At 41.6% G+C, this 22138-nt stretch overlaps 1 protein-coding gene across 2 annotated transcripts in view; it reads left to right on the top strand.

Annotated features, from left to right (window-relative positions):
• The window catches only part of SPG11 (SPG11 vesicle trafficking associated, spatacsin), a 106974-nt gene that overhangs the window by 37453 nt on the left and 47383 nt on the right, over window positions 1–22138 (top strand). For both annotated transcript variants that reach the window (XM_059702725.1, XM_059702736.1), the window contains 7 exons: window positions 3073–3218; window positions 5115–5276; window positions 8041–8107; window positions 14481–14646; window positions 16763–16968; window positions 17230–17338; window positions 21721–21880. In XM_059702725.1, coding sequence (XP_059558708.1) covers window positions 3073–3218; window positions 5115–5276; window positions 8041–8107; window positions 14481–14646; window positions 16763–16968; window positions 17230–17338; window positions 21721–21880 — 1016 coding nt within the window. The remainder of the gene's footprint in view (window positions 1–3072; window positions 3219–5114; window positions 5277–8040; window positions 8108–14480; window positions 14647–16762; window positions 16969–17229; window positions 17339–21720; window positions 21881–22138) is intronic.

The raw sequence follows: 22138 nt of genomic DNA on the forward strand, positions 1-22138 counted from the left end.
CGAAGATTCATGCACTGGGCAGGAGGGGGTGGAGGGGGGGTCCCTCAGCCCAGCCTGCACTCTCTCCAATCTGGGAATTTCTGTCTGTCTTTGCAATCATATGAGTGAATTGTCTGAGACCCCCCCCAACCCAGTTTGGTTTGTTGCTCACAGAATAATACAGGCATTTTTTTTTCTTTGCTTCATTGGTGGAGATTTCCTGAAAGTTTTAGGATATCTTCTCTTTAATTTTTCCTAGGCACTCTGATTTTACTTATGTCTCTCACCTTTGCTTTCCCTCCATCCCCAACTGCAATAGTAACTTGCTCCAGGCTCAATTTGCTCTAGTGTCTAGATCCGTCTGCCACCAGAACTATGATTCCCAGCATTCCTGGTGCTCCCCGCGCTCTGGGCTTCTGCTTCCAGTCCTGGAGCTGCCACCAAAACTATTCCCAGAATTCCTGGTGCTCCCCATCCTCTGGATTTTCCCCGACCGAGGGAGCCACATGCCCCCAGGTCTCCGGCTCTCCTGCTCTGCTCTCTGTCCAGTGACCGAGGGAGCAACCGAGAGAGCCACGCCCCCCCCCCCCCCAAGCTGCCGGCTCTCCCACTCTGCTCTGTGTATGCAAAATACCCACCATCTTTGTCAGGTTAATTTGCATACTCCTCATTGGCTGGTGGGCATGGCTTGAGCGTAGCAAAGGGATGGTTAATTTGCATGTTCCTCTTTTATTATATAGGATAGAACTGCCCTGTGAGCCCTGAGGGTATTATTCCAGAGATTCAGGGAAAGGGCAAGGAATGTGAACAGCCAGTCTTTCACTTTTATGTAATGTCCAGTTTCTTTCCAAAGGAAGAATTTTTTCCTAATGTGTTCTTTTGTTTTGTTTGTTATTTTTGATGCTGATTACAAAGTAATATATGTTTATTGTAAAAAAATAAATAATTGGAAGCCACAGACAACTATTGAGAAGATAACATGTCCATGGATAGATAGTAGATAGGAAGATTCATAGGTAGCTCTTGATATATTGTAATGTATTTTGTAGTTATTGTCTTCATGCTCTTTTTGGTCTATAGTATTTCATTCATCTAACAAATATTTATTGAGCTCTAACCTTGCAACAGTCTATAAATGCTAGGGATACAAGAAATATTTGTGGCCCTAACTGGTTTGGCTCAGTGGATAGAGCGTCGGCCTGCGGACTGAAAGGTCCCAGGTTCGATTCCGATCAAGGGCATGTACCTTGGTTGCGGGCACATCTCCAGTAGGAGGTGTGCAGGAGACAGCTGATCGATGTTTCTCTCTATCCCTCTCTCTTCCTCTCTGTAAAAAATCATTTATATTTTTTTAAAAAAAGAAACATTTGTGTATTTGTATTCTGTTTTCCCCCCATATAGTAATTATAAGAATTTTCCTGTGTACTTGGAAACAATGACCATTTTATGTTTACACTAGGGGCCCGGTGCACGAAATTCGTGCACTGGGTGTGTGGGGGGGGGGAGTGTCCCTCAGCCCAGCCTGCCCCCTCTCACATACTGGGAGCCCTCAGGCGTTGACCCCCATCACCCTCCAATCGCAGGATCGGCCCCTTGCCCAGGCCTGATGTCTCTGGCTGAGGCATCCAGCCCGGGCAGCGGGGACCCGCAGCTGCAGCAGCCCCACGATTGTGGGCTCCGCTTTAGGCCCAGGCAAGGGACCCCTAGCTCCCGGGACTGCCAGCTTCGACCGTGTCCAGCTCTCATTGCTGGCTCCACCCCTACTTCCTGCTATCACTGGCCAGGGCGGAAAAGGCGCCTGATTCTCCAATCATGGCTGGGGGGCAGGGCAAAGGCGGCCCCAGGGCCGCCTTTGCCCTGCCCCCCAGCTCTTAGCTCCCCCCTGGGTTTCCGATCACTGTCCGTGGCAGGGGGCTTCTTCCTGCTTTCCCTTTCGCCTCCCTGCATTGTGCCTACATATGCAAATTAACCACCATCTTGTTGGCAGTTAACTGCCAATCTTAGTTGGCAGTTAATTTGCATATAGCCCTGATTAGCCAATGAAAAGGGTAGCTCGTACGCCAATTACCATTTTTCTCTTTTATTAGTGTTGATAATATTTCCTTGTATGAATATATTCATTTAATTTACTACTCTCTCATTTATTAGCATTGAGACTGTTTTTTCTCTCCTGTAAATAATAGTCTTTAGTATATTTGAACATAAAATTTTTGTCTTGTTCCAGATTTTTTTTTTTTTTGTAATCCTCAACCGAGGATATTTTTCCATTGAATTTCAGAGAGAGTGGAAGAGAGAGGGAAAGACAGAGAGAAATATTGATGTGAGAGAAACACATCAGTTGGTTGCCTCCTGCTTGCGCCCTGACCAGGGCCTGGGCTGGGGAGGAACCTGCAACCGACGTATGTGCCTTTGACCAGAATCAAACCCAGGACCCTTTGGTCCACAGGCCAATGCTTTAATCCACTAAGCCAAACCTGCCAGGGCCAGATTATTTCTTTAGATAGGTTTTTGGATATGAAATTACTGGGTCAAAGGTTATACACACTTTGAATATTCTTGCTATAAGACCAGATTGCTTTCTAAGGGGTTTGTACCATAAGTCCCAGCTATTCTACACACCCTGTCCAGCTGTCTGATTGAGGATGATTATTTTTTAAAATCATTACTGTTTTGATAGGTGATATATGGCATCTAATTATTTTAATGTGCATTTCTGTATTGTTAGTGAATTACATATTTTTATGGTTGGACATTTATAGTTTCTCTTTTGTAAAATGGTTTTTTCTTTTGTTCATTTATCTGTTAGTATTTGGGGCATTGTTTTGTATACGCTCTTGGCTAAAGACATTAATCCTTAGGTTGTCATCTGTTGTTAATCTTCCCCCTAGTTCATCACTACCCTTTAGTTTTTAATATAAGTTTTTGTTTTTACATAGACAAATCTTTCATTTTTCTCTTTGTCATATTTTCCTATTGCTTTTAAATTTAGAAAGTCCTTCTTCCTTTAGAGAGACTTAAAATTAATTTTCTTTCTCAGAATTATATAATTCTTAATTTACATTAAGGAGAAAAACATAATCTTTTATTTTCCAGATCCTAAACTGATCTTCCAGGCTAGCCTTGCGAATGCTCAAATACTGATTCCCAGCAACCAGGCCAGTGTAAGCAGTATGCTGTTGGAAGGACATACCCTCCTGGCCCTTGCTACCACAATGTATGCTCCTGGTGGTGTCAGCCAGGTATGGACAGTACCTCTACCTATTATGGCGAAATAGGACTGATTTTAAATTTAGCAGAAATATCTATGGATTTCCTAGAAATCAGTTGTATTAAAATATAACCACTCGTATTAAAAAACTGTGGTATGTCTACACGATGGAATACTATGCCGCTATAAAAAAGAAGGAACTTTTACCATTTGCAATAGCATGTTTGGAACTGGAGAGCATTATGCTAAGCGAAATAAGCCAGTCGGACAAAGATAAATATCACATGATCTCACTCATGTGGGATATAATGATCAACATAATTTGATGAACAAGAATAGATCCAGCGACAAATGGTAGGGGCGGGGAGTTAGAGAGCAACCAAAGGACTTGTATGCATGCATATTAGCATAACCAATGGACACAGACACTGGGGCGGTGGGGTCTTGTCTGGGGTGGGAATGGCTGGGGGTGAGGGGGGTAGTCAACTGGGGGAAAAAGAAGACATATGTAAAACTTTAGACAATAAAAAAAAAAGATCCAGCAATAAATGTTGGGGGGGGGGGGCGGTTAGAGAGCAACCAAAGGACTTGTATGCATTCATATTAGCATAACCAATGGACACAGACACTGGGGTGGTGGCGGCTTGCCTGGGGAGGGAATGACTGGGGGGGGGGGGGGGTCAATTGGGGGAAAAAGGAGACATAAAAATAAATAAATAAAAAGAAAAGGGACACTGGTCACCCTAATGGATGATGTCCACAATAGCAGTATTTTATTTTAATACAGAGACATTCCATGCAATATATATATATATATATATATATATATATATATATATCCACTCATAAGTATTTTATTAGATTAAAAGAGCATAAAACAAGGGTGAATTTTGAAATTTTATATCATATCCTCTTAAAAGGGAACTAATATGTTGTAGCGATATTATTTTTCCCCTTTATTTGTTTTCTAATGTTCTAGGTTCATTTTCAGGATTGAATTAGGATCTGATTGTTTCTGGGAGTAAGTATACTTTAGATCTGTGACTTGGGAATTATTTTGTGCTATTTGCCCTCTTAGGTAAAAGGGAAATCATAATTTTTAGCTATGTAAACTCTTTTGAGGGACCCAATAGAAATTTGCCCATCTCTCCATTTTTGAAAATTATAGTGTGCCTGGTTGGAGGGAACATAAGAATGCTTTTAAACATTTAATCTTCAAAGATTTCTCTTTTAGATTGTTGCAATATACCTTAATTTATATGGTTATTTCCGTGTTCTTAATCACCTTTCAGAAATTAGTCATAGAGTAACATGAGAGCTGAACAAGGGTCATCTAGTCTAGTAGTTATTTTTCTTTTAAAATATTTACTATTTAATATCTAATTCAGTATTTAATATTTAAGTACTTTAAGTAATCCAGCAACAGTCTTTTTTCAAACAACTTTCCACACAGTTTGAAAACCACTGATCCAGCTGAAATTCCTAATTGTGTAGGTGAAGAAGCTAAAGCCTGTGTTAAATGTGACGCCCGAGACCACACAGTGGTTTGTGTTACAACCAGAACAAGATCTGTTGTTCTCTGACTCCTTTTTAAAAATATATTTTTATTGATTTTTAGAGAGAGAGAAAGGGAAAGGGAGAGAGAGATAGAAACATCGATAACAGAGAAACATTGATCGGCTGCCTCTTGCACGCCCTCTGGGTATGTGCTCTGATCGGGAATCGAAGCAGCAACCTCTTGGTTCATAGGTCCACACTCAACCACTGAGCCACACAGGCTGGGTGGCTTCTGACTCCTTGGCCAATGTTATTTTCACCACCATGTACACTCAAGCTAATCTTATTTCACAGGTTCTTGTGAAACAAGAGCAAATGTGGAGAAGAAACAAACATTACTGTGTACCATGTTATCTGTCTTTTTATTTAGGTTGTTCAGAATGAAGAAAATGAGAACTGTTTGAAAAAAGTAGATCCCCAGCTACTGAAGATGGCATTAACTCCTTATCCCAAGCTAAAAACTGCTCTCTTCCCACAGTACACTGCCCCTAGTGTCCTACCACCGGATATTACACTCTACCACCTTATTCAGGTACAGTATTTATTTAGGTGGCTGGTATTTAGGAGTATCAGACAGGATTCAACCAGGAAAACAGAAACCACTCTGGGTCTTTCAAATAGAGAACAGTTAATGTAGAGACCACAAATTTTCCCTTGATTTAAAATCAAAGCTGCTCTTTCCTTAGACATCTAAATCTTGACTTAATAGTTCTGTTTTCTCCTGTATCCCTCCCACCATGTGTTTATAGTCTTTGCTAAACCTTTGGCCTAGACAGATTTCAAATAGTCACCGCTCCCTGCTCTCAAAACTTTTCTGACTGACTTGACCTTAGTCTGCTTTTTTCTTTGTTGTTCATGATTTGATCATCACATACATTTTTTTAAAATATATTTTTATTGATTTCAGAGAGGAAAGGAGAGACAGATAGCGACATCAATGATGAGAGAGAATCATTGATCAGCTGCCTGCTGCATATACCTCCCACTGGGGATCGAGCCCACAACCTGGCCATGTGCCCTGACCGGGAATCGAACTGTGACATCCTGGTTCATGGGTCAACGCTCAACCACTGAGCCACGCTGGCTGGGCACATACATTTCTTTTACTCTTGATCTGATTGTCTTACTCTTTTCCTTTCCTGATCTGCCTTATCTTACCTTGTCATGTTTACGTGGTAATATATTCTAGCCTCTTAGTCCTCTTGCCTTTTGATTCCAAAAACATTTCTAAAGTCCATTTTACATTATAATTAATGCTGCTTCTACCAAAAGAGAGTGCACTTTGCACACACAAGTTGAAGTGAAGAGAGTCTTTAAAAGGAACACAGCCAGTTCTATTTTTATTAAAATAGAAAAGTGGCTCATACATTCTTTTTTATGTTCAAAGAATTTATGTCCAGAAAGATAAGATTTTTAGTTGCCCTGGAGAAGGGAAGCAGACTGCCTGTGAAGTCCTTTCATATAATTTTGTTTACTTACTTTAGAATCAATCAATTCCCCCCTCCCATCACCTTTTAAGAGGCCTAGGTGGGAGAGAGCCACTGCCCCTAAGAGGGAATGCAGGGTCCCTGTTAAGGCATTCTGAGGCTCTCATCGAAGTTAATAATGAAGAAAAGATGGTTAGCAAATAGTCAGCCTCAAGATTAGTTTCCTCTTGCAGAGATTCCTTTAAAATAATCATTTTCCCATTGGTTTAGTAATCAAATTAATTTAGTTCTAAATGAATATAGAAAATAGTTATGTGGCTGTCACTGATTTCAAGAAAATCTTGTTCTATCAGGAAAATTGGGGCAGATTTTATTAGCAAAAAATTTATATTATACCATAACATTCCCTAGTTGGCAGGGAACAGGTTCTGATATCAAAACAGGCCTTGGGCCGAAACCGGTTTGGCTCAGTAGATGGAGCGTCGGCCTGCGGACTGAAGGGTCCCAGGTTCGATTCCGGTCAGGGGCATGTGCCTGGGTTGCGGGCACATCCCCAGTAGGAGGTGTGCAGGAGGCGGCTGATCGATGTTTCTCTCTCATCGATGTTTCTAACTCTCTATCTCTCTCCCTTCCTCTCTGTAAAAAATCAATAAAATATATTTAAAAAAACAAACAAACAAACAAAAAAACAGGCCTCGGTTGATTAGATACCCCTACCATTTGTACCGAAGCTTTTCTCGGAGGGAAAAAGCAACCTCCTTGGGTGTGGTTCAGAACAGATAAAGTAGCCCCAGTATCTACAAGGGTCTTAGTAATTTCCTTTCTTTCAGTTTCTCCTAAACAAGTAGTAAGAAGGGAAACACCCTCTCATAGTCCTCGGAGCAACCCTGTGCTTGCTTCTTTTCTCTTTCTGAATCCCATTTCAGTTTTCTATAACCCTTCTTAAGGTGATCTGGCTTTCTGTAATAAACAGGAGTTTCCCAGCAGTTCTTATTTAGTAATTCTGTTGCTTTGCTCCACAAATCAGTAGATATACTGATTGAAATAGATCAGTATAGTCAGGATCACATGTTCTTATAGTTAAATTCCTTTGTGAACCCATCAGGATTTTGGAGAAAGTCATGGAAATCTTTAGGTAGATTCCTTAATTCTGTACAATCTCTGGTTTTCCTCTGCCTGAGACTGACTTTTCTGGTTTTCTGAGTGTCCCCTAGGTCAGTAGAGAGCTGCATAGGGAGCTGAGGGGGAGGAGGTAAGAAGAGAAAGAAGAGGGAGGAGGAAAGGAGAGTTAAGTCCAGACAATGAAGTAAAGAGTACAGCAGGGCAGTTGGAGAAGAGGGAAAAGTGGGGCATTGGCATTGAGCAGCTTCAGGAGCCTTCCTTAGTTCAGAGATAGGCTCTACAAGTTCTTATTAACTTCTTGTGGAGAAGAGAATTTATCTGTGCTCCTCCCAGAAGCTTCTAATTTCCAATCAAGATGAGTTTCCCATTCATTCAGTTTAATTTTAGAGCTGGCATTTTCTAATTTTGCATGCAAAAATTTAATTTTGGTGTCAAAAGAGTTTCATTTTGGCCATCTTAAGTTGATATCACTTCTAGTTACATCTTCCCATTTCTATAAGTGCTTACAAGTAAAAGTTTCCTATTTATTGGATATCTACAGGAGTATTAATGGGGACTGGGAGTTGCAGGCCTTGAAAGCACAATTTCCCATGTTAATTTTAGTTTTATTTTGGGATCTGCAGAGTCTGAACCAATTTTTAGGGATATTGTGTAGTTGGTTGAAGTGTGCTGCCTATGGGTTGAGCTCCAAGGGGCTATTAGAATCAATTAACTTTTAACTCTGATTTAATTTTTCCCCTTTTACAGTCATTATTGCCCTTTGATCCTAGCAGATTGTTTGGCTGGCAGTCTGCCAACACACTGGCTATAGGAGGTAAGTCATTATGGGCACTTCTTGCTTTGGAAGCATTTCAATAATGTTGATCCATAGGAGAAGTTGATTTATGTAAAAGCCAACCCAGTGTTTTTTTTTTACTGCTTTCTACTTTAAAAATAAAGGTATATTCCAATGAATTGAAAACATATTGTATTAGGTCACTAGTGCTGTACTTGCTGGGAAATATAATATGTATTTATCTGCTTAAGTTTCTTCTTTTCCCCAAATCCCTTTGTTAGTGGTATCTATACTAATAAAAGGGTAATATGCTAATTAGACTGGACGTCTTCTGGACAAAGCAATGGTGGCAGGGGCTGAGGCAGAGGTGGTTAGGGGCAGTCAGGCTGGCACGGGAGGGCAGTTAGAGACAGTTAGGCTAACAGGAGAGGGCAGTTAGGGACGATTGCACCAGCTTGGGAGGGTAGTTAGGGGCGATCAGGCTGGCAGAAGAGCAGTAGGTAGCGATTAGGCCGGCAGGGGAGCAGTTAGGGACATCAGGCTGGCAGGCAGAGGCTGTTAGGGGCAGTCAGGCAGGCAGGTGAGTGGTTAGGAGCCAGTGGTCCCTGTGGGATCTGCCCTAAACCGGCAGTCGGACATCCCCCGAGGGATCCCAGATTGGAGAGGGTGCAGGCTGGGTTGATGGACACACACACCCCCTGCATGAATTTTGTGCACCGGGCCTCTAGTAGTATTATAAAGGGTAAAAGTGTAAGTGTTGGTATTAGGTAAATCCTAGCTCTACCATGTAATAGTTGTAGGACCTTGGGCAAGGACCTTAAATTCCCTATAAAAAAGTTTAATAATAGTGCCCACCTCACATGTTACATTGAGAATGAAAGGAGACAATGAAAGGCACTTAACAACCTCTCACAGTTCCTAACACAGTTACTAACACAGTCAGCACCAGTTATACACAAATTGTCTTCCTCTCTAGATTATGAGAATTTCTGTTTTGTTTCTCTGTGTGTGTGTGTGTGTGTGTGTGTGTGCGCACACACCTTTTTAAAAGTATAGTTAACATACATATGCTATTCTTAAACACTGCTTTTTCTATCTTTTTAATTATTAAATTTAGCGTTAGCCTTTAATATCATGTAACCTGTGGTGTCTCTGCCTAAATTACTCTAAAGTTGGCTTCAAATTACTACTTAAAGTACTTAGCACATAATATACAACCTGTGACTGTTTATTGACATACATAAAAATGAATGTTCTAATGTGTCAGTTTTATAAGTTCACATTTTAATATATTGAATTTACCTAGTGTCCAGAGCCCATTACAGGCCTATAATAGATGTTCAATAAATATTTATTGAGTGCTGAAAAAGTAATGCTTATTGTATTTTCAAATGAAAACACATGTTTTAATCTCAGTAAAGTTACTAGAGACTAGACAGAATACCCTGTCCTGTTCTTCTACCTCCACCTTCATCATGTAGCCAGGGTCTTGGTCTTCCTCTTGGAGATCGAGCATTCTAGTAGGTACACAGAGGAAAAGGACATTGAAGGCATGTTCCCTGCCTAGTTTTTGGACATTTAAAAATTTTTGAGCAAATAAATCACAATGTAAATGAAACAATGATGAAGACAATAATACAGATTTATATAATTGGAAAGCTATATTTATTTAGTTAAAGTATTTACTAACTTTTTCACATGGTTTTACCACTGAAAGGGGATATGAAGTGACTGCATATTTACTTTGTTTCCATGGCAGGCCAGAGAAAATTCTTCATTTGGGTAGAATTTTCTCACACACAATCTCCAACTGCCAAAAAATCAGGGTCTTATTTTAATAAAAAACTTAAGTTTACTCATTTGGCACCTGGAAGTACCATATACTTGACATGTACTCAGTAAATATTTCAGAAATGAATGAATAGTTTTATGTGAAACTAGAGGCCCGGTGCATAAAATTCGTGCATGGGGGAGGTGGGTGTCCCTAAGCCCGGCCTGCACCCTCTCCAATCTGGAACCCCTCGGGGGATGTCCTAAACTGGCAATCGGACATCCCTCTCGCAATCCAGGACCACTGGCTCCTAACCACTCACCTGCCTGCCTGCCTAATGCCCCCAACTGCCCTTCCCTGCTGGCCTGGTCGCCACCAACGGCCCTCCCCTGCCAACCTGATCGCCCCTAACCTCCTGCCAGCCTGATCTCGCCCCTAACCCCCTGACAGCCTGATCTCACCCCTAACTGCTCTTCCCTGCCAGCCTGATCTCACCCCTAACTGCCTCTGCCTTGGCCCCCACCATCATGGCTTTGTCCGGAAGGAAGTCGGACGTCCGGAAGATGGCTGGTTGACCTGGTCTAATTAGCATATTACCCTTTTATTAGTATAGATTATAAGTAACCAAAGTTACTCTGTTCTCACAAAGCATACAGATGCATGTGACTACTTTTTAATCACAAAGAGGATGTACTTTTAAGTAATAGTTTTGTAAAATGACGAGACACCATTAAGATCTTTGTCTTTTTTAAACAATAAAAAAAGTGAAAAAAATAAAAAGATCTTTGTCTTTTTTTGTGGGAGCCAAGTCACAATATAAGAAGTCTTTATAATTCCATGGGAGGATAAAACTTTATTTCAGAAATAAGCTTTGAACTTTGAAAATAAGAACACATACACTGTTTTCCAGAATTGGTTTCTTAACAGTTCAGAATGTTAGCTCACCTTTTAAAAAATCTCACTAATAAAAGAGAAAGATGTAAAATGACCATACCTTTGCAACGCCCACCAGCCAATCAGGAGTGACTATGCAAATTAACCCAACAACAATGGTGGGCTAATTTGCATACACAGGTACTGAGCAGCCGGGGGCGGGGCAGGACATTTGCATCACTGCCATGGCGACAACACAGGTGTTCCACACTGCCCCAGCTGCTCCGGGCCTCTGGGCAGTGTGGGAAGGCGGAAAGGCAGCTCCGGGCCGGAGCGAAGGCAGAAAGGCGGCTCCGGGCCTCTGGGCAGCGTGGGAAGGCAGAAAGGTGGCTCCGGCTGGAGCGAAGGTGGTGCTGGCAGCAGGGGAAGGAAGGCCATTGTTTTTTGTGTTTTTTTTCTTTTTTTAAAAAAATATATCTCTTTATTGATTTCAGAGAGGAAGGGAGATGGAGAGAGAGATAGAAACTGCCGGGAGCCGGTCCATCCTTGCTGTTTCAAGGGACCTGGCATATATGGCATACTTTTCTTAATATGTTTGCTCACCTTCTTGGCGCTGTGTTTTAACCAAAGTCACCTCTCCGAGAAAGGTTGAATCCCCAGGTAGGGATTTTCCCCTGAAGTTAGGGAGGGAATAAAACCCCTCAACTAAGTGCCAGGCGGGTAATTAATCCCTTTAACTACGAACAATCATGCTTAAACTACATAATCTTTTCTCCCTGGAATGGAGATAAGAAACGCCCTAACCTTTGTAATAGAGATTGATAGGATTGAATCAACTGGTATAAATACAGTTGTAACAAGACAGAAAGACTCAGAACTCAGGAGACAGAATTCAGAAGACAGAACCTACACGGAGCCTAGAGACAGAAGAACTTCGCTGGCGAGAGCATGCCAGAGGATCCTGGACCGGGACTGGCCTCGGAGCCTAGAGACAGAGCCTAGCGGGAGAACATGGCAAGGGATCCTGGACTGAACCTGACTACAGAGATTGGCAGGAGAATCTGACTGGAACCTGGACACTGAACCTGACTGGAGAGCCTGGACAGAACCTGGCTGGAGAACCTAGCGAGGGAACATGGCTACAGAACCTCTCTGGAGATCCGAAGCAGAACCTCTCTGGAGATCCAGACCAGAACTTGGCTGGAGATCCTGGCTGGAGATCCTGGCTAGGCTGCTGATCAACTGAACGCTGTCTCCGTGACATTCCTTCTTCGCCGACTCCGTCCACACCTTTGGGGACCCCTGGACCTGCTGGGGTTGGACCCCGGCAAGAAACATTAATGATGAGAGAGAATCATTGATCGGCTGCCTCCTGAATACCCCCCACTGGGGATCAAGACCGCAACCCAAGCATGTGCCCTTGGCCGGAATCGAACCAGGAATCCTTCAGTCTGTAGGCTGATGCTCTATCCACTGAGCCAAGCCAGCCAGGGCAGGAAGGCCCATTCTTGCACGAATCTTCGTGCATTGGGCCTCTAGTAGATAATAAATGGTTAAGAGACAAATATTAGGGCTTGACAGGAGTGGTTATTGCATACTAACTTCTCACATCCGAGTATCTTCTGACTTTAAATTTCTCTGAAAAGAGAGAAAAAAACTTCTTGGCTATTTTCATGGGCACAGAGGAACTTAATTTTTTAAGATTCATCTTTTTTACATTTATACTAGAGGCCCGGTGCACAAAAATTTGTGTACTCGGCGGGTGCGGGGGCGGGGGGGTCCCTCAGCCCAGCCTGTGCCCTCTCGCAGTCTGAGACCCCTCGGGGGATGACCACCTCCTGGCTTAGGCCTGCTCCCTGGGGGGATTGGGCCTAAGCTGGCAGTCAGACATCCCTCTGGTAGCCCAGGAGCCCTTGGGGGATGTCCACTTGCCAGCGGGGACCAGGCCTAAGCTGCAGTCGGACATCCTTAGCGCTGCTGAGGAGGCGGAAAGGCCCCCACCACCACCGCTATACTGGCAGCTGTCAGCCTGGCTTGTGGCTGAGCAGAGCTCCCCCTATGGGAGCGCACTGACCACCAGGGGGCAGCTCCTGCATTGAGTGTCTGCCCCCTGGTGGTCAGTGTGTGTCATAGTGACCAGTCATTCCCAGTCGTTCTGCTATTAGGGTCAATTTGCATATTACCCTTTTATTATATAGGAGTGCTGGCCAGCCTGGGTGAGGGGCTGAGGGCCGTTTTCATGCTGGCCACAGCCCTTCAATGTGAGGGGGTCCTGCTGGGGTGCCTGGCCAGTCTGGGTGAGTGGCTGATGGCTGTTTGCAGGTTGGCCAAGCCCCCCAGCGGGGACCTTCACCCCATGAGGGTGTGGCCAGCCTGGGTGAGGGGCTGATGGCTGTTTGCAGGCTGGCCACAACCCCCAGCCACCCAAGCTCCCAGTGGAGGCTGGCTGAAAGCAGGTATCTGGGATTTATTTGTCTTCTATAATTGAAACTTTGTTGCCATGAGCGGAGGCCACAGCCGGCTTAGGGCCGGTGGGAAACTTGGCTTCCTCCATCGCTTGGGCAACCAAACCTCCTGCTTGCTCCAGCTCCGTGGCTGCCGGCTGCCATCTTGGTTGGGTTAATTTGCATATAGTCATTCTGATTGGCTGGTGGGCGTGGCTTAGGGCATAGCGAGGGTATGGTCGATTAGAATCTTTGTCTTTTATTAATGTAGCTATTTTTTTAAAAATATATTTTATTGATTTTTTACAGAGAGGAAGAGAGAGAGACAGAGAGTTAGAAACATCGATGAGAGAGAAACATCGATCAGCTGCCTCCTGCACATCCCCCACCGGGGAAGTGCCCACAACCCAGGCACATGCCCCCGACCGGAATCGAACCCAGGACCCTTCAGTCCGCAGGCCGACGCTCTATCCACTGAGCCAAACCGGTTTCGGCAATGTAGCTATTTTTTTATTGATTTTAGAGAGGAAGGGAGAGGGATAGAGAGCGATAGAAACATCAATGATGAGAAAGAATCATTGATCAGCTGCCTCCTGCACGCCCCCTACTGGGGATCAAGCCCACAACCCAGGCATGTGCCCTTGGCTGGAATCGAACCTGGGACCCTTCAGTCTGTAGGCTGACACTCTATCCACTGAACCAAACCGGCTAGGGATGGAAATTTAAACTGAATCACTCTGCTGGAAAGATGGTACCAACATGTAGATAATAAGGTGCTCTGTGCCTACAACATCAGAAAATACAGCTAGTGATAAGGAGAGTAGAGGAGGGTATTAATATAGAGAAAAAGATGTTCTTCTCAAGGTATTTATTAGCATGGTACAGTGACCTGGCCTTGGTGAATAGAGGACACAAATATATTAGGTAGAGATTTTATTGCATAATGAACTTCATGAATGAATTAAAAGCTTTTGCAGATCTTTGGCAGAGATTTTTTAGTCAAAAGGTTATTGCTATTGTGAAGTTAAATATAGATTTAAAATATATAAAATTATAAGTAAGTTCATGGGGGAAAAGCACAATTTATAAGTTTTCATGCAGCTTCTCAGATACACATTTTTGCATAAAATGAGGGCCATCTCTCCACATTAAAATAAAACTATTACATTTAGGTGGTTCAAAGTGACACATAACGGTACAAAATGATTATAGCAACCAGTTTTCTTAAAGTTTTAAAACTTAAAGACTTAAGTTTTCCATGTACAGATCTGCAGTTGATCATGATGAGGTGTAGGGCATTAATATTGCTTCACTTTTCCCCCAGATGTATCAAGTCATCTCCCACATTTCTCTAGCCCTGATCTGGTTAATAAATATGCTATAGTGGAACGTCTGAATTTTGCTTATTATTTATATCATGGACGGCCATCATTTGCATTTGGTACTTTTCTGGTCCAGGAATTAACTAAGAGCAAGACCCCCAAGCAGCTGTGAGTAAAGTATAATTTATACTTGTTAATAAAAGGTATATCTCTGTATTTTACCTGTACATTTAAAAAATGTACTGGAAGCACGTATAAGAGTTAATAGTGATTCTATTTGGATGGTGATTTTTTTTTTCCATTTGTGTTTTTCTGTGTATCCTCAGTTTCTGGCATTTAGTGTGTGTTACTTTTGTTAATAGGAAAAAAGATTAAAAGTATATATACACACACACACACACACACACACACATATACATATTTTTTTAAAATATACTTTTAATTGATTTTTTTTTAGAGAGAGGAAAGGAGAGGGATAGAGAGATAGAATCATCGATGAGAGAGGAACATCATCAATTGGCTTACCTCTTACAAGGCCCCCACCAGGGATTGAGCCCATAACCTGGGCATGTGCCCTGACCGGGAATTGAACCAGTGGCCTCTTGGTTCCATACTGGCGCTCAACTGCTGAGCCACACCGTTTCAGGGGGGAAAAAAAAAAAGATTTTAAATAACTTTTTAAAAAAATGATCCAGGAGCTTGTTAAATGTTAGCCATTATGCTAAAGAGAGAGTTCTATAATGAGATGTGAATTCTGAATTTAAGATCTTTGTTAGGTTTGCTTTATTGGTTTGTTTTATAATTAACAAAGTAATGCATTTTATTGGAAAAATATTCAAGTAGCTCAGAGGGTGAAAAATGAAATATAGAAGCCTCTCAAGGGGGGGGGGGTTTATGGGGGGATAAAAGAGGGGAGGACATCTGTAATACTTTCAACAATAAAGATAAATTTTTTAAAAAGTCCCTCAGTCTTCTAGCCTCATTCTACATAGTAAATTCTTGTGTGTCTTTCCTCAAAAACTTTCTATGCATATAAAAGTACAGATGAGTCCTTTAAAATGTGTGTGTTTTATGACATCAAACTTTAAGTGGCATTAATTTTCTTGGTAGTTTGTGTACATATAATTGACAAGATCACAAGTTGGCAATCTTGGAAATTCTACTCCCTGTTCCCTAGATGAAATTGGAAGCAGAATAATTTAGACTGTGAGTAGGTGTTTTAGGAGAAGGTAAAATACGAGGTGTTCAAAAAATATATATATGCACTTTAAATGATTATAAAGTCAGTCTTATTAGCATATAGTTCATTTTCAAAATGTAAAAGAATCTACATAAATGAATAATTTTGGGGGGTCAATGCCTGTTTTTAAACTGATACCTGATCTGGCCCAGGCCCTGCTGAAAACGCAAAACAACGGAATTGAAAACATCAAGAACCATTTCGTTTGGTATTTGTGCACCCTCAATTCATTGACTGTTGCAGATTTTATACCATAAACTTTATCTTTTATGTACCCCTATAAAACAAGTCTAGTGGCACTTTACGATATATTTCCTTTGTTCAAAGCTTAGTCTGGCTTCACCCATTTTTTCAAATCAGTTAAACCTGAAAAGGAGTGAAAGTCAAGTGAGTTATAAGCTGTTAAAGTGTGTATACATTTTTTGGAAACATCCAATATAAAGAAATGGGGGGTGGGGGGTGAAAAGGCAATCACAGAAGAATTGCTTGCTTTCTTAGAGCAGCGGTTCTCAACCTGTGGGTCTCGACCCCTTTGGGGGTCGAGCGACCCTTTCACAGGGGTCTCCTAAGACCATCCTGCATATCAGATATTTACATTATGATTCATAACAGTAGTAACATTACAGTTATGAAGTAGCAACCAAAATAATTTTATGGTTGGGTCACAGCATGAGGAACTGTATTTAAAGGGCCAGAAGGTTGAGAACCACTGTCTTAGAGGAAGCAATATGGAACAGTATTCAACAACAGGAAATAAAAAGGTTTGTGAGTTGCAATCCCAGCCTCTTTCAGCAAGCTTTTGTTGTCCCAATGTGTGTCCGCCTAGTCTTTCTTCCAGTACCTCAGGTGTTTTCACCAATCCCCCAGACCTTATCTTCCTACTCCTCCAACCTACACAACCTAAATGAAAGTGAGCAAAGGGCACAAAAAGGGAATGGGGAGGAAGCCAAAACTCACATGCGTCTGACACTCCATGTATCACTGATCTGTTTTTCCTGATGATGAGATAGTTTCATGTTTTGATGTGATTTTGCTTTCTTTCAGGATCCAGCAAGTAGGCAATGAAGCCTATGTTTTAGGCCTCTCTTCCTTCCACATACCTTCAATAGGAGCTGCCTGTGTTTGTTTCTTAGAATTGCTTGGGCTCGACAGCCTCAGGCTCAGAGTTGATATGAAAGTGGCCAATATAATTCTGAGCTACAGGTGTGCAAATGAAGACGCTCAGTACAGCTTTATCAGAGAGTCTCTAGGTATAGCACCTTTCTTTCTGTGGGTTGGTTTGTTTAGAGGACATAGGATGAATTAGGTCTACGACACTGAATTGTGAGTTGTTGGGGAAGAAACAGTTATCGTCCTGTTTCATCCCTTTCCTTCAGTGCTTGTTCTTTGCCTCACTTTGTTGGGCCCTTTAATTGGATACTGAAATGGTTCTGGACTATACTTTTCAAACAGAAATGCCCAGTTCCTTAACACTTTCTCTTGATCAAATTGGTTGTTTGTATTTCTTATAGCTGAAAAGCTGTCTAAACTGGCTGGGGGTGAAAAAGCAACCACAGAAGAATTGCTTGTTTTCTTAGAGGAAGCCATATGGAACAGTATTCAACAACAGGAAATAAAGAGGTTTGTGAGTTGCAATCCCAGCCTCTTTTCCAGCAAGTTTTATTGTCTCAGTGTGTGTTTGCCTAGTCTTTCCACCAATACCTCAGATGTTTTCACCAACCCCCCAGACCTTATCTTCTTATTTCTCCAACATACAGCAGATACTCAGTAAATGGATATTGGTTTTAATCACATCTTACCATCAGTATAAGGAGGGTGAAGATAATGATTCCCTGTTTTTCTGTTTTTTTTTCAGTTTTTTTTTTATTTCAAGAAAAATGATTTTAAATATAATAATGTTACATGCAGTAAACCTTAATATTTCAAGAAAAGTGATCTTAAATATAATAATGTTACATGCAATAAACATTAATATCTCAAGAAAAACTATTTTAAATATGATAATGTTAAATGCAATAAACAATTCAAGAAAAATGATCCTACATATAATATTACATGCAAGAAACATTAATATTTCAAGAATAAAAGGATTTTAATTATAATAATATTACCAAAACTGTACTAACATAGTATGATATCACAAAAGTTGTAGGAAATATTAAAAAGCTGCAAATAACAGGATTACTTATTTTATATACTAGAATATTCCCTCCCCCATGTCTCTATTTTTGTTCATCAGTTTATGTTGTTTATTATATTCCAAAAATGAGTGAGATCATATGATATTTATCTTTCTCTGACTGGCTTATTTTGCTTAGCATGATGCTTTTAAAGTCTGTTTTGTCGGATATGAATATTGCTACTCCAGCTTTTTTTTTCTTTTCTATTTGCATGAAAAATTTTTTTCCATCCCTTCACTTTCATCCTCTATGTGCCTTTTGTTTTGAGGTGGGTCTCTTGTAGACAGCATATAGTTGGGTCATGTTTTTGTATCTATTCAGCTACCCTACACCTTTTGACTGGAGCGTTTAATCCATTTACATTTAGGGTTATCATTGAGGGGTACTTATTTATAGCCATTTTAATTCTGTATGGCTAGGTTTCTCTCTCTGTTTCTTCTTCTCAGCAATCCCTTACAGCAATTCCTTTAGCATTTCTTGTAATGCTGGCTTGGTGGTGATGAACTCCTTTAGCCTTTTTTTTTGTCGGGGAAGCTCTTTATTTGACCGTCTATTTTGAATGATAGCCTTGCTGGATATAGTAATCTTGGTCTCAGATCCTTGCTTTCCATTAACTTTGAGTACTTCATGCCATTCCTTTCTGGCCTATAGAGTTTCTGATGAGAAATCAGGTGTCAGCCTTATGGGAACTCGTTTGTAGGTAACAGTTTTCTTTTTTCTTGCTGCCTTTAAGATTCTCTCTTTGTCTTTAATTTTTGGCATTTTAATTATGATGTATCTGAGCATGGGTCTATTGGATTCTTCTTGTTTGGGGTTCTCTGTGCCTCCTGAACTTGTGTGACTTTTTCCTTTACCAAGTTAGGGAAGTTTTTTACCATTATTTCTTCAAACACCTTCTCTATTCCTTTCTCTCTTTCTGCCTCTTCTGGCACACCTACTATTCTAATATTGTTACATTTCACCACATTGTCCCACAGCTCCCTTAAGCTGTCCTCCTGTTTTTTAATTGTTTGTCCTTTTTGGTTCTCTAATTGAGTGATATTTTCAACTCTGTCTTCTAGTTCACTGATTCAGGCCTCCACTTCCCCTAATCTGCTGTGTATTCCTTCCAGTGTGTTCTTTATTTGTGTTATGTCATTCTTTATCTCAGACTGTTCTTTTTTCATAGTTATATATCTTTTTTCATACTGTTGAGCATTTTTAACATCATTACTCTGAACTCTGTTTCAGATAAATTTCTTGTCTCTGCTTCATTTATCTCTTCTGGAGAATTCGCTAGTGCTTTCATTTGGGGGTTGTTCCTTTGTTTCCTCATTTTGGTTGTCTGTTTGGGTTTGTGACTATGTATTAGGTAGATCCTCTACACCTCTCAATCTCTAGTGCAGGACAGTATTAAAGGCTGTTTCTGACTAATTGGATCAGGCAAAGACTCAAAGCCTCCAGAAACCACCTCTGTCTACAGACTAATAGGATTCCAACTTGAATTGCCCCCAGGCAATCATCCTCAGGTGTGGTGAGAGTTTTTTCAACAGGGTGGGGCAGTTGCTTCTGCCTGGAGGCTAATTGTTACTTTTAATCTCTTAAGTCAGTGGTTGGCAAACCGCGGCTTTCGAGCCACATGCGGCTCTTTGGCCCCTTGAGTGTGGCTCTTCCACAAAATACCACATGCGGGTGTGCACGTACAGTGCGATTGAAACTTCGTGGCCCATGCACAGAAGTCGGTTTTCGGCCTGGGCAAGTCTATTTTGAAGGAGTGGCGTTAGAAGAAGTGGGGGGTGTCAGTTGGTCAGGCGACGGGACACATGGCGCAGGCAGGCCAGGGAATTCGCAGTGTGGGGGAGGCGCGAGCGATTCATGCACGAGTTGAGTGTGGATGGGAGAATTGGATGGGGTCGACCTCAGCGAACGTACCTCAATCAGCTTGAGGATGTTTTTAGCAAAGGCCAGCTTAGGAGTACCCTAAGTCAGTTAATAACAATGTACCTACCTATATAGTTTAAGTTTAAAAAATTTAGCTCTCAAAAGAAATTTCAATCGTTGTACTGTTGATATTTGGCTTTGTTGACCAATGAGTTTGCCGACCACTGTCTTAAGTGGACTCAGGGCAAGGTGTTTTCCAATAGGATGTGTTGACTGTCTTCCCCCCAGGCAAGGTAGATGTCTATGTGGGAAAGATGTCCTCTGCTGTGTGAGGGAATGACTCAGCCCAAGGAACTTGGGGTGTCTGCCTTCTGAGCTCTATCCCCCAAGACCCCAGTCCTGGGTTCTGCTCTCATAGCTCCAGTCCACTTCACCCTCCCTCTGTCAAAGTACAAGGTGGGTGGCTCCACAGGGAATTTTTGTGTGTTGGCCCTTTAAGAGGATGCCCAAACTTTCAGCTGCCACTCCCTGGCAGACAGTACCCCACTGCTTTTTACAGCTAGATGTTATGTGGGTACCCTCCTCATTTTGGTGCTCTCTGCTGGGGAGCCCAGCTCCGGGATTATCAGTGGCTCTCCCCACACCTGAGATAACTCTCCGGGACTTCAGTTGCCGTGTGTGGGTGCCCGGCCAGCCCTTTCACACCTCTATCCCTCCTACCAGTCTCTATGCCATCTCCATCTTCAGTCCTTGGGTATCAGGGTTCTCTCCTGTGAGTTTTCCGTTGATTATTCAGGAAGCCTTTCCGTATTTCACTTGTAATTCCAGCTTGTTCCTGGGAGCATGTCCATGCAGCATCCTCCTACTCTGCCACCATTTTTAATCTTGTCATGATTCCCTCTTAAGAGATGGAGTTTCTAAGAGATGGAGAGGAGCTTTACCCGCTCCACTGCCCTACTGGTCAGGAAGTCTATTAAATTGTAGATGTTGAAATCATTTCAGAACATGTGGGGTGGATATCGGAAAATTTGACTCTGATATCTTTAATGTTTTCTTGCTATTATGTCAGTTGATACTGGAATTTGAGGTGATCATCTATCCACAAAAGCTCCTCTCCTTTTACAGAGTGGGGCAGAAGTAGGTTTACAGTTATGAGTGAAACAGTTTATCCTTGAATTTTATTGTATTATTTTCCATATGAACAACTATAAACCTACTTTTGCCCCACTCTGTACGTTCTTACTATCCTTCCTCTGTGCTATCCACTGGGGCTGACCCAGCCACCCCAGACCATGGGTACCTACCATTCTCCTGAAACACCTATCACTGATTCTGTTCTCAACAGCTTCCTACTTTCAGCAGGAACAGGTATCTTCCCCTTAGTGAGGAAGTCCAGGTCCCTGTCAGGGCTCTGATTCTCTGAAGTGAGTCATGAAAGATAATTAAGCACTCAGAAGATTTCTTGAGTGACTCTTTTCTCACTTTTCCTAAAGATTATACACAGCTAGTTTGATAGATACTTGCTTAATAAAAGGAATGAATTGTACCAGCATGCTAAGAAAGCTATTGTGTGTTAACAGTTCTTTTTTGTTTTTTTCAAAACAATCTAATAAATATTTGGTATTTTTTGAAAAGCTTTTTATTTTTTAAATATATTTTTATTGATTTCAGAGAGGAAGGAAGAGGGAGATAGAAACATCAATGAAAAAGAATCATTGATCAGCTACTTCCTGCATGCCCCTACTGGGGATCAAGCCCACAATCTGGGCATGTACCCTGACCAGGAATTGAACCTCAACCTCCTGGTTCATTGGTCAACACTCAACCACTGAACAACACCAGCTGAGCTTGAAAAGCTTTTTAGAGAATATACTGTAGTTAAATTTATTTAATTTTTCAGTCTAAAACTAAAGCAATATTTTAACAAGTTTTTCTCTCTACCACTCCCACCCCCAATTACAGGTTATACAGCGAATCTAGCATCCAGTGGGCATTGGTGGTACAGTTCTGCAGGCTCCATAATATAAAACTGAGCACGTCTTACCTTAGAGAATGTGCCAAAGCAAATGATTGGTTACAGTTCATTATTCACAGCCAGCTCCATAATTACCACCCAGATGAGGTAAGCCACTGATTGTTGCTAATTATGCAAGAGGATATTGGAACACTTCTTAGAGTGAAAATATTGTCCTTTCTGTTGTGAACACATAGGCTTTTTTTTTTTTTTTAAATATATGATACTGTTATTTTTACTAAAATTTTAGTGGGTTGGCTTCAGACAAAGGACTAGTCATTATTACTAAAGAGATGAAGGAAGAACTTTGTGACTCCAGATTGCAAATGGAAATTCACTCAAAAGCAGCAAACAACTTTTAAAATT

Source organism: Myotis daubentonii, chromosome 1 (assembly GCF_963259705.1).
Source record: "Myotis daubentonii chromosome 1, mMyoDau2.1, whole genome shotgun sequence".
Taxonomy (NCBI): Eukaryota; Metazoa; Chordata; class Mammalia; order Chiroptera; family Vespertilionidae; genus Myotis; species Myotis daubentonii.